We start from the raw sequence: 14,153 nt of genomic DNA, 5'->3' as shown, positions 1-14,153 counted from the left end.
AAAAAAAAGGTAGACCATTCGCTGGCTTTTGTTCACTGTATGTGGACAAGGCCTTAGTCAAATACAACTACGTTTAATTATATCATCCATGACAATTAAATTGATTTTTTTATTTAAAAATAAAATAAGTAATACACTTACTCATACATTGTAAACCATATTTTTATTAAAAAAAAACCCGCTTAGTTTCTTGCGCCCGTTCTTCTCAGGTCTAAGGCAGTCTCTTTAGAATGAAAAATATTTGAATTTGAATACTGATAAAAATAAATTTTACTGATAAGCTACTTGTATATTATCTTCAGTACCTATTTGTATACTATCTATCTATCAGACCATATTTTCATTTAAAATCTAACAGCGTAAAAACGTCAAAAGGTAAACTACATAAGCAACCTAATATGTATAACATGCTAAAGTCTAGATTACTTATAACGAAGCTTAAAAATGTTTTTAACTGCTTTTAGCGCGCTTAGCATTTCATTTTTTTAACATCAAATAAGACTGAGCTGTCACTCTGAGTACCATATCAAGTTCGTTCGGGTAAAGTAGGCTCGAGCATGGGCTCAAGTATCTTTTATGTCGCGTGGGGATGGCCTCCCGGGACATAAAAGATATTGTCCCAAAATGCACTAACGGTCCGAAGAAGAAAACGACAAAATGTGCAACTGTCAAAGTCAATAGGAGCAAGTTACATAAATGTCTACGATGAAGCACTTCAACTTCAGAATGTACCAAGCGAGCTCAACCAGTCAAATAATAATTTATACTGAATTATATATATAAGTTGTTGATAAAAACAAAGAAATAAAAACAATCAAAGTTGCTAAAAGAATTGCGTCTCTCATAAATTGCATGACATTTAGTAATTTTAACTGATTCAGAAATTTCTACGTAATAAAATAAAAGTAATTATAGATATAAGGAAAGTATTTGAACAAAATCAAAACAAAAGCAATAAATTATTAAGTACATGACAAAACTGTGGGTTAGCCAAGAGGTGTATAAACAACCATCGCTATTAATTTTATTTGTAAAGTTTTTATAGTTGTATTTGAAGAGTTTCGATACCCTCAATATATATATGACGATGCGAAATGGCGGAAAAGATTTGGATTGAGAAGTCGTTCTATTGAGTAACAATACAATATTCTTAATTAGGTAGTTTTATAAAATTTTATTGGCCGTGAGTATATAATTAATATCTTTTGTAGTCCTCGTACGCGTCAAGACCATATTTGCGTATGATCTTCATAGTTTTAAATATGTTATGATAAAATAAACTTATGTGTGAAAATAAAGTATTATAGTATTAAGATATTTATTACATAGACATATAAATAATAAAAGGTAGCTGAAATGGGCTGTCGCCTATATAAAAGGCCAGACCCGGCCGGGCCTTTGTCGCATATATATATTTGTGGTAAAATCTTTTTTTTTTCAAATAATAATAAATAATAAAATTCTTTATTGCCATACAAAATATTACAAATATAAAATGAACAATTAGGATACGCGATGAAACAAAAGGCAAAAGGAAAAGGCTCAGCTTCACCTGACATGGAATCATCGATTTATGTTTCCATGTAGCGCTGTTTTTCAGCCATCCCCTCCTCCTTAAGGTGTTGAGTGGGAGTGGATGTATTGTGGCTCCCCGATTACCTACATAAGCTATCTTTTTTTTTATAAAATGTAATATTTAAAAAAAAGTGTTCTGATTACCCTTGCAAGTATGTGTTTGTGTGTGTGTGTGTGTGTGTATGTATGTGTTTCTTGAGTGGGTGAGCGTATGTTTATGTCCATACACAGAAAAAATATTTTAGAGAAATATGTTTCCAGTGGAAGTGGTTCAATTTCTCCGCAGCAAGTTGCTTTTTTAGTAGAGCAAAACGGTATTTTTTTAAAGGACTCTATACTCGATATTTTTGGCTGTAATATTTTTATCTGGCTGGTTTTAATGATATTTATAAGGTTACATTTCAGTAAAAGAAATAATTCTGTAACATCTTGTTTCCAGTGAATCTAATGAAGTAAATTAATTTTAAATTAAATGCGATTTGTTTCAAAAAATTATTACAAAAAAGGGAAAAATCAACACAATCCGCGTAAAAAGTATGTCTCGTTTATGAACCTAATGCAGTGTCAGGAAGAAAAGCATAATTAAGGTTTAAGCTTAGTTAGTTAGGCAACATGACAACAAGCCAGGCTTATTACTTTAGTGTGCGTGACAGCTACGTCTTACACTAAAACAAAATATTCTTGACTCATGTTCGCGTCCGAGCTGCTTTTAAGCGTATACCTTGAACTACTACTTTGAACATTACTACCACGAAATAAGATGTTCATTTGAATGAATGTTTCAATGTCATATGTATAAGTTAATGTACACATATATACAACGCTGCTCAGACATTTATTGACGACCGTTTTATAGACCATTGGGAGTCTAGTTGTTTATTATACGTGAACGCTGACTTTCTATAAAATAAAACAATACAATAATATTATTAATCTCATCTTGATGAAGTTTTCACTACGATGTGTCTTTGGCACGCACCATTAGTTTCAACGAGGGTCAAACTGAAAGTTCTTAGAATATCAAAAACCGATTAAACTAACAAGTTATTTGTTAATTTACATCTTTTCAAAGTAGTGTCTAAAATAATTAAATACATACTAAAACTTGGCAAAGATTTTCAAAATTTAAGCCAATTTTTTACACTACTGTAGCGACCAGTTCTAAAAACTTTCAGTGTCACCCTCGTAAATCTACTGTATAGGAATTATTCCATCATTTTTATGGCTTTAGAAACCTCAGCCATTCCCAATCAGCCGTGAGCTGCGAATATCAGTTCGCTCCAGATAATTCCAATATCATACTGCATAATCTCTCCACGCTTGACTTTTTGTAATATTTGACTCCACTTTGTTGACTTCTCTCATTGTTCTAAGTTAAATAAAATAAAGCGAAGTATATGATTAAGAATATATTGGGCTTGCTGATAAATTCTCAAACAATAGAATTAAATCCTTGTCATAGTAAAAAATAAATACAACAATCTCTCAAAGTTATTTCGAAATTTTTAATTTAACAAAATTGCAAAGATATTTTGGTCTACATAGATTGAAATGCTAGCTTATTTATAAGCCACGGCTAATGAAAACTTACTTTGAATAGTTAAATATATCTGCCAGGAAAACGGATCATTATAATTGACTTGCGAGTAAATTTGTAGTTTTGAGATTAGAACAAATTGAAGTTGATATACAACTCTCGAGTATGTAGAACTGAAAATACGGATAGTTGAAAATATTATATATAATTTAATTTAATACTATAAATATACACACAACTTGATTGATTTTGAATTGATTTGGTTTGATTAGTTAATGTGAGTAAGTGTAAGTGCAAAATAACAATATGAAATGAAACTTATTAATGAAAAAAAATAAAAAAAAAATAACACTTTTCCGCAATGTAGCTTTTACTTCTCCTGCTTAGCAGTGAATATGTTTGACCAAAGAGTTGCCGATTTCTATGACATTTTATTATCTTTAATAATCTATGATATAGGTAGGTGTAGGTTTATACCGTATGCCTTCATAGCACTTACACATTTTGTAGTCCTCGTACGTTATCTGTATCCGATCCAAAACGTAATAAACGCATCAATACCACATTTGCGTATGATTTTCATAGTTATACATAGGTTATGATAAAACAAACATATGTGCCAAAGTAAAACAAACTTATGCATGAAAAATTAAAAATTATAGTATTTAGATATTTATTACAATAATAAAAGATAACAGATATGGACTGTCGCCTATATAAAAGGCCTAAAATAATATGTATAAACTTGTAAGAAAATCTCTGTGGCTGTACTATTTTTATGTGGCTGGTTTTGAGGATATTAAAAAGGTTACTTTTCAGAAAAATAAAGAATTCTGTAAAATTTTGTTTCCAGTGAATCTAATTAAGTAATGTGATTCATTTTAAAAATTTATTACAAAAAGGGAAAAAACAACACAAGCCGCGTAAAAAGTATGTCTCGTTTATGAACCTAATGCAGTGTCAGCAAGATTAGCATAATTAAGGTTTAAGCTTAGTTAGTTAGGCAACATGACAACAGGCCAGGCTTATTACTTTGGTGTGCATGACAGCTACGTCTTACACTCGCGATATTTCATACATTTTGTATTAGTGTGCATGCATTGTTCAAAATAAAGGCTAACAGTTCACCGATATGTTTTTCGACGTGTTCACAGCTGTCGCAGTCTCGTTACGGCCGCTGTACGTAACAGGTGACATTTTCTGTCGACAATATCACCACTCAGCGTGGATCTCAGTTTAAAGTTCCAACTTCTATTGACAGCTCTAATTTAGATGACTCAATTCATTCGCTAGCGCTACGAGAAGTAATAAGAGAAGAATTTGTTAAATTAACTGATACAATCAGTAACAAAATTATTCAACGGTTGGAGGCTGTAATAATTAACTCTGTAACGGTGTTAACTAATAAAATAACATCCTTGGAGACTAGGCTAAACACATTAGAAATGGAAGCGAAGAAAGCGGAAATCGTTAAGAGTGATATAAGTCTTTTAACTTCTCACTTATCGGGTACTCTTCCACCTCCTCCTGCGGAGTCTGAAAATATAATTTCTCAGGCATCTTATACCGTAGCAGCCCAGGCCCCCATAAAGAAGTAAATATTTAAAAAGAATAAGGGCACCGTTATATCGCATAAGCAGCCTCCAGCCAAAATTAATAGTAACACCGGGAATTCCGATCAATTTCCTCAAGCCATCCCTACGGAGGAAATTCCCTCAGAAAACGGACCGTGGACCGAGGTAAAACGTAAGCGTCTACGTATAACTCAAGGAAGCGCTACTATTAGCACGTCACAAATAGAGGCTTGCGTGCGTACAAGATATCTCCACCTTCATTATGTTCTACCGCGCGTTTTCTTCGAAATTTCTTGCCTCGCACAGCCACTTTGTGGAATCAACTACCGGCAGCGGTCTTCCCGAACTGATACGACTTAGGGACCTTCAAGAAAAAAGCATACTCCCACCTTAAAGGCCGGCAACGCATTTCTTGACACACCTGTTGTTGCGGATGTCCATGGGCGGTTGCCTCATCTCTCCCCATCCCGTGAGCCTCTTGCCCGTTTGCCCCCTCTCATATAAAAAAAAAAAAGAGAGTTGGCCACAGGGAATATGCATAAAACCCTGGTCTCAGCCCTTTCGTGGGTCAAAATAATAAACAAAGTACCAGGCATGTAGCCACAAAGATGTTCAAGTTGGGAATATATTATCAAAACGTACGTTGGTTAAAATCCAAGCTTCAAACATTTAGAAACAACTTAACAATATTGGATGATATTAATATATTTGCTATTACAGAAACCAACTTAGACAAATCAATTCATGATTCAGAGGTATGTGACTGTGTAAACTGGTCGATATTAAGAAAAGATAGAGAAGCTCGTGGAGGAGGGGGAGTTCTTCTTGCTTCTCGCTCTTACTTAAATGTCAAACGCATGTTGTGTTACGAGACAGCACACTGTGCAGACCTCTGGGCGAGAATCAAAGTTGCTGATAAATATGTGTACATAAATGTTATTTATTTGCTACCACGCACTAGTGAGGATATATACTTTGAATGGTTTAATAGTGTGGAGCGTATCTGCTCGAAGGTTTCATGTTGTGAAGTGATTATATTGGGAGACTTGAATCTGTACAGCGCAAGTGTTAATGTAAATAATTATTTTCATTGTTTTCTAAGTCTTTGTAATCTTTATCAGTATAATAGCGTGACCAATATGAATGAGAGAATATTAGATGTGGTGCTCACCAGTGCTGACATTGGTAAGGCCGTACGAGTGAGGGAAGCTACCCTGCAGGAGGTGATCACTAAGATCGACCCTCACCATCCTCCCTTGATGATTGAATTAGAGTACCCATTTAGGAGTGAAGTACTTTTAATTGATCCTACAAATATCGCTACTTTGATCAACTTTATAGTTTGCTAACGGATACTGATTTCAACGAACTTTACAAAATCAAAGATACAGACGCAGCTCTACAGTTTCTATATGGAGTCCTTTATGCAATATTTGATCAATCCGTCCCGAAAAAATCGCGAAAAACTGCACGTCATAGAGTATGTCCCGTCTATTACACAAACACAATAATTTGTGATATAAAAATGAAAGCTTTCTATCATAGATTATGGAAAGTACTAGTGATATATGTTTTTATAGGATATTCTCAGTATTGCGACGAAAAATAAAAAGTGATATTAGCTCTGCATACTCTAACTATATACACAAAATTTCAACGCAATTGTTAACAGAACCAAAACAGTTCTGGTGATTTGTTAACGCCTTGCGGAGTAAAGGTGGTGTGGAGATTAAAGTCATACGAGCCGGTAAGGAGTATCAGGGAGTCAATAGTGCAAATGCTTTTGCGGAGCATTTCAGTTGATATTTTCACTAAACCAATCACTTATATTTTTAATTTGGTTTTACAGACAGGTAACTGTCCCTCAGCATGGAAGAAATCTCGAGTTACTCCTATTCTCAAAACGGGATCCAAGACTGCGGTGGAAAACTATCGGCCAATAGCAATTCTTTCAGCTTTAGCTAAATCTTTTGAGAGTGCCTTGTACGACATAATCTTACCGCAGTGTATTCCCTTCGTTACTGAGACGCAGCATGGGTTTCTCCCACGACGATCAGTAAGCTCAAACCTTCTCCACCTTGTGGATCTTGTATCATGGGAATTAGAACAAGGGGACGTCATCTACCTGGACTTCCAGAAGGCGTTCGATCGGGTTGATAACGACGTCATGATTCACAAATTGGGGATGATGGGTTTCTCGCCAAAACTGTTAAAGCTTTTTGCAAGTTACCTATCTCAAAGAGAGCAATTTGTTAAATATGGTGAGTTTGTATCTAATCCTTATAGAACGCGTTCTGGAATTAGTCAGGGGTCTAATTTGGGACCTTTGCTCTTTATCCTATTCATAAATGATCTCCCAGAAGTCATACAGGATTCTGAGGTGTTACTGTTTGCTGATGATCTAAAGTTGGTCAAGGCAGTAAAGAGCTCAGAGGACTCCTTATCTTCTACAAAGCGACTTAGATCGGGTTTACAAGTGGAGTGTTGATAATAAGCTGTTTTTTAACCTGTCGAAATGTGAATTCATGTCATTCTCACGCTCCTCCGCCGTGCAAGAGTTCAATTATTTAATTGGTGATGTGCCGGTGATGCGAATACAGGAAGTACGAGATCTTGGGGTTGTATTCGATCCTAAACTCACGTTTCACTCACATGTGGAGACTATTGTTGAGGCTGCTTACCGACGTCTTGGATTTGTTCTACGTAATGCATCTCATTTAACGAACCAAGCACTTCGTATCCTTTATACGGCGTAGTCCGTAGTATTCTCGAGTGCAACTCAGTTGTTTGGAGCCCACATGAGAGCAAATATACTTTAATGATCGAACAAGTCCAAAAACAATTCCTTAGACATTTGTATAAGAGGCAATATGGATACTATCCATTTATGTACCCAACACTCTTTTTACAAGGACATCTGAGCTTTGATTCACTGCAGTTACGTAGGTACGTAGCTCTTACTAAGTTTGTTCTCAAAATAATTCGGGGCAGAGTGGACTGCGTATACTTATTACAACGTTTGTTGCGTTTCTTTGTACCGACCTCGTACGTACGCGCGCGGCGACACGCACTATTAGCGCAGCCACCTGCACGCACTCAAGCGCATAAGCACACGCCTGTAATACGAGCCATCTGTCTTCTAAACTCTGTACTTGAGGTAGCACCAAAGTATGATCTATTTGCCAGCTCGATGGAATGTTTGGTCAAAGAATGTAAGAAAAGATTTGAGAGTTTGATGCCTGTAAGCTCTATAAAATAACTAGTTTATAATTTTCTTTAGTATAATATCTTTGTAACGCTTTAGATTTAATCTGTAATGTTACATTGTATCTTTGATAAATAAATAAATAAATCTAGACGTATAAATTATATAAGGGTTTAAATGTTTTCAATCCGACGAGCTTGACTCAGACATTTATTGACGACAGTTTTATAGACGTTTGGAAGTCTAGTTGTTTATTGTACGTGAACGCTTACTTTCTATAAAATAAAATAAAACAATACAATAATATTATTAGTCTCATCTTGATCAAGTTTTCACTACAATGTGTCTTAGTGCCCCCGCGCATTAGGCGGCCAGGTCGCGCGGCCAGGTCGCTGCGGCCAACTATTTCTTCGGTGACATATGAAAGTGCGCGCACTAGGCGACCAGTGGCCAGCGACCACGTACTGGCCGCGCGGCCAGCAGAAACATCGCGACTCAACACGCGGCCAGTTAGCCGCCGCGACCAACGTGATTCACCATTTTTCACCATTTCAGATCAGTGTGCGCGCACTGGTCGCAGCGTCCACACGTGTTTTGTGAATACAGGATGTTCGATACGGAGCGATTCATTATCGAAATTCAAAACAGAGAAGCTCTATGGAATCAGTCGTCGGATGATTATTCGAATAAAAATTTAAAAAGGCAATTATGGTTGGAGCTGACTGATATATTTGGTGGGGAAAATTTGGAAGAAAAAGGAGAACTTGGTAAATATTTTCAATTATGTTTTTATTATTATTATATGAAAATGCCTAATACTATTAGTTATGATGTGAAAGCCAGTCTGTCTTGCCACGGAAGCTTTCCCGCATTAATATAGTAATCTGCGAATTGATTCCTGTATTGAACTGATGTTCTATTAGCTCTTACATTTTGTGCAGAAGGTATATCATTAATGGTACTTTGTATATGCAACGTATCTTCAAATCTGTATCCATCGTTTGATCGCACGATATTATGGAGAACGCAACATGCTTGGACTATAATAATTGCAAAGTTTGTTCCTACATTGATGGGACGATGGAAAATCCTCCATTTGTTCGACAATATCCCAAAAGTACACTCTATATAACGACGTGCACGAGATAGCCTGTAGTTAAAAATTTTCTTTTTGTTGTCTAAATTTCTCCCAGGATATGGTCTCATTATGTTTTCTGTTAGCGGGAATGCTTCATCGCCAACAAGAACAAATGGCATGGATGGACCATTTTCTTCTATAGGTGTCCCACGCGGTACATTCAGATGACCATCCATAAGTTTTCTGTAGATTATTGACTCTTTAAAAATGTTTGAATCACTGCATTTGCCATAGGCTCCTACATCTATATAAATGAATTTATAATCTGCATCACATATCGCAAGCAATACGAGTGAGAAATAGTTTTTGTAATTAAAATGTAGTGAACCGGAATGCGCAGGTTTTATTAATTCAATATGTTTTCCGTCAATGGCTCCAATGCAGTTAGGAAATTGTGCATTTTGTTTAAATCTTTCTGCCACTTCTAACCATTTTGACTCATGTGGTTCAGGAAAAGCAATGTGTTTCATAAGCTGCCATATTTTAATACAAACATCATACACAATTTCCCGCGCTGTGGTGTGACCTATTCGAAAGTTATGACTTATTTCTGCAAATGAACACCCACTTGCTAAATATCTGAAACAAAAAAAAATTGTTGCAGGTTTAAGTTTTCAAAAGAAATGGAAAAATATAAGAGACATCTTTACGAGAGAGTTAAGAAGACGCAAGGGCGACAAAATCGGTTCAGCTGCTAAGCGTAAATCAGCTTATATTTACTTTGATCAATTACAATTTTTAATGCCAACCTTAGAAATTAATGAGACCAGTGCAAGTTTATCAGAAACGACACCGGAATAAAACGATAATCAAACAAATGAGTTGACTGATACTCCTGAAAATACTCGCAAAAAAACAAAGAAAAATACTGGCAGCGAAGACTGCACTTCACGACAAGTGGATAAGCTTACAGCAGTGTTAGAGCAGAGCATTAAAGCTCGACAAGGAGATAGTATTCAAGATTATGATAAAATGTTTATGTTATCTTTATTAAGTGGATATAAACAAATACCAGAACTATTAAAATCAAAAGCACAAATTGAATTGATTCAGGTAATAGATAAATATAAATGCAATCCTCAATGTACTGGCTATGGATTTCCAAATACTTCTTTTGAACATAGTCAAGGTTATACAGGCTATTACACCCGGCCAAGAACGGAAAATTACTCTCAACCAAATCCATCTACATTGGAATATTCCCAAAGTATATATCAACGTCAAGAAAGTCAACCTCGTCCATCTTCTTCCTACTCCACAGCTTCTAGCGACCTTACTTTCCCTCACTCAAATGAATCTGAAGCTTCGGGTTTCATTGAACTGTTTCCGAATGATTAAATGTTTTGGATTGTTTTATTTGTATCTTTTTATTAAGCAATAATAAATAATATCTAAACCTTTTTAATTGTTTATCATTTCATTAAATACAATAGTTATACAATATGATGATACTATACTGTACAAAAATCGCACGTTGGAATACCAAGGATTGCGGGTTCGATTTTTTTTAAATATAAAAAAATATATAAAAATAAAATTAATTAAACAGTAACATCTTACCTCAAAGTTATAACCAATTTTTCTTCAGCAGAGATGCACTCCCGAAATGGGCTGAATCCAGTAATATGCGGTTTTAGAACATTCAAGATCAAAAAAAGTTTTTTTTAGACATTCTCATATAGTTAAAAAATTTATCTTCATATTGCAATACGTCTGGAAAGTATGTATGATATATTCCTTTTGTAAGCCTATTCCGTAACAATGGGTGAATCCAAAATTTGTTTTTTGTTCTTTTTTTCTTTCGCTTTTGTAATAATAAAATCAGTGCAACAATAATTCCTTCTTCGACGTCCATTTCTGAGCACAATGTGAACTCAACTGACAAAATGTGGTCGCTACGAGGTCGCAGATGAATCGCAGCTACGGCGGCCAGGTCATGCGGTTGGTCGCGCGACCTGGCCGCCTAATGCGCGGGGGCACTTAGAGCAGGCGCGCACTAGCGACCTGGCAGCGCGGCCACGACGCGCGGTCCGGCCGCAGGGGTTGCGATTTGCAACGCGGCCAGAACCGCGGCTACGATCGTCAGTTGCACATACAGCGCGCTTCAAAATGGACGTTGAGGAAATAGCAGTGCTTTTGTATCTTATAAGTAAGAAGCGGAACAAGAAAAGGAAACAATATTGGGTTCATCCCTTGCTACGTGAAAGACTAACAAAGGGATTATTTCATACTTATTTCACCGACCTCCAGCAACATGATGACAAGTTCTTTAATTATTTGCGGATGAACAAGTCTTCGTTTGAAGAACTGTTAAGAAAATTAAGTTCATCAATCACCGGCAATTTAACTAAATTTCGCTCCTGCATTTCTGCCAAGGAAAAACTTGTAGTAACTTTAAGGTAAGCCTATGCCTATCTACTTTTATTCAAATTATTTCTTTACGGTCCCTGTGTCTGTTTAATGAAAAAGGATGCAGGTGCAACAAGTAGGTGCATAAAAGTATTTAAGTACTGTATTATCATAATCAAAGATGCAGTTGTTTAATAATTATTAAAAAACGTTTGAATTATTTCTGACTCTTGCGAGGCCTGAGAGTAGTTTGATTCGGGTGATTGGATAGAATTTTCTTCTCTTCCTGAATCTAATGGCGGCGGCAGTTTACTGGGACGTGACAGAGAAGGGCGGCATCTCATTGTGGCAAGTGGTCCATTATCCGATTGCTTAGTAAAATATCCCTGTTGATATTCCTGATGGTTGGTATAACTGCTTCGAGGGTAAGTAGGTTGGCTGTGCCTGGTCATAGGTTCATAGTGGATTGGATCATATCTTCCACTTTGAGCTCGGTGGATGAGATTAATCATTTCCATCTTGGTTGTCAGCTTCGCAGATTCGGGTATTTTTTTGAAATCTTTTACTAAGGAAAGCATAAATAATCTGTCAGTGTCGTCTTCGAGAGCTGATTAACGCTGAATTCTTAAATTTATGCTTTTTTTTTTCGAAATTATTGTCTTCCTTTTTCTTCTTTGATCTTGGTTGTCCATGAGATACTGATTCGGGGGTGGGAGGAACTATATTTTCCGCATCATTTAAGTTAGATTCTGTTGCATTTGGTTCCACCGTATCTTTAAGGAACATCAGGTGTTGAAAATATACATAGGGAGATTTACGTTTAGCTGCGGCGCCACTTTTTGCGCCTTTTTACGTCGTAGCTCCCTGAGGAATGAGTTCCTTATATTTTTCCATTTTTTTTGGAGTGAATTACCTGGAAATGAAAAAAAATTTATCATAACGTGTTTGTTTGTTCCAGATACCTAGCATCAGCATCTCCTTCAGAGAACTAAATCATTCATTTCGCATTGGACACACAACTGTTCGAGAAATTGTACTTGAGGTTTGCCTCGCCATATGGCAAAATATAAAAGACATTGCCTTTCCACAACTCGATAGAGATAATTGGCTAAAAATAAGTTAAGGATTTAGGAACAGTTTGCAATTTCCTAACTGTACTGGAGCTGTGGACGGAAAGCACATAAGAGTCATGCAGCTGACCCATACAGGGTCACTATATTATAACTACAAAAACTATTTCTCTATTGTGCTGATGGCTATATGCGATGCCAACTACAAATTTATATGCGTAGACGTCGGCGCATATGGAAAATGCAGCGATTCATCGGTATTCAAGAACTCGCATTTTTATGAAAAACTTACAAATAATGATTTAGACATGCCAGACAAGAGACCGATAACTGAAACAGGTGTGCCTCTGCCTTTTGTCACAGTTGGTGATGAAGCATTCTCTTTGTCAGAAAATATAATGAGACCATATGCCGGAAGAAATTTGACAGACAAGAAAAGAATTTTTAACTACCGCCTTTCCCGTGCGCGCCGATACATAGAATGTACTTTCGGGATACTAGCCAACAAGTGGCGAATTACTCATCGTCCACTTGATGTACACAGAGAATTTGCTGTTGCATTCATAAAAGCATGTTGCGTCCTTCACAACTATGTACGGGAGCAAGTTGGGTACAAATACGAATACACGTTGTATATTCCTGCGACTATTGAAGGAATACCTCCCTGCCAGACTTCAAGAGGAAATAGATCATCTACACAAAACAGAGATCTATTTGCTGACTACTTCGTGGGTGAAGGACAACTCTCGTGGCAAAATCGAGTAGCTCTGAGAACACAATAAAATAAATATTACTTACCGAGTTCGTTTTTTTCAGTTATTGTTAATGTTTCACTACCAAATATTTCTGTGATCTCTTCCCACATCATCCTTTTTAAGTCTCGGTTGGCGTAGTCTTCACAAGACATGTCCCACAACGCCCTCCTTGTCTCAATCTCGGTTATAAATCTTTCCGTGTCGAAAGACATCGTGATGATCACAAATCACGCTATAGTTCCACAATACGTACGGCCGCCGCGGCTAGTGCGCGCACACTAACTAATTTAACTACAATTGCAATTGATCTCAGTGGCCGCAGCGGCCAGCGACTGAACACGGGCCGCAAATGCGTCGCTTCGATCTCGCTGACCGCTGGCCGCTGCGGCCTGGCCGCTAGTGCGCTATTGCCCTTTGGCACGCACCATTAGTATCAAAGAGGGTCAAACTGAAAGTTCTTAGAATATCAAAAACCGATTAAACTAACAAGTTATTTGTTAATTTATATCTTTTCAAAGTAGTGTCTAAAATAATTAAATACATACTAAATAATATTCGCAAAGAATTTCAAAATTTAAGCCAAATTTTTACAACAATAGTTGCGACCAGTTCTAAAAACTTTCAGTGTCACCCTCGTAAATCTCCTGTATTGGAATTATTCCATCATTTTTATGGCTTTAGAAACCTCCGCCATTCCCAATCAGTCGTGAGCTGCGAATACCAGTTCGCTCCAGATAATTCCAATATCATACTGTATAATCTCTCCACGCTTCACTTTTAGTAATATTTGACGCAACATTGTTGACTTCCACTCTCATTGTTCCAAGTTAAATAAAATAAAGCGAAGTATATGATAAAGAGTATATTGGGCTTGCTGATAAATCCTCAAACAATAGAATTAAATCCTTGTCATTATAAAAAATAAATACAACAATCTCTCATAGTTATTT

At 36.4% G+C, this 14,153-nt stretch overlaps 1 protein-coding gene across 1 annotated transcript; it reads left to right on the top strand.

Annotated features, from left to right (window-relative positions):
- The first annotated feature begins 8,498 nt into the window (after positions 1 to 8,498).
- LOC126966644 (uncharacterized) lies at positions 8,499 to 9,830 on the top strand. The gene is made up of 2 exons (XM_050810806.1): positions 8,499 to 8,658; positions 9,634 to 9,830. The coding sequence occupies exons 1-2, from the start codon at positions 8,499 to 8,501 to the stop codon at positions 9,828 to 9,830; spliced, it is 357 nt and encodes a 118-aa protein (XP_050666763.1).
- Positions 9,831 to 14,153: the final 4,323 nt, after the last annotated feature.

The sequence above is a fragment of the Leptidea sinapis genome, chromosome 10, assembly GCF_905404315.1.
Source record: "Leptidea sinapis chromosome 10, ilLepSina1.1, whole genome shotgun sequence".
NCBI classification, from domain to species: Eukaryota; Metazoa; Arthropoda; class Insecta; order Lepidoptera; family Pieridae; genus Leptidea; species Leptidea sinapis.
This window is presented reverse-complemented; position numbering and strand designations above follow the sequence as displayed.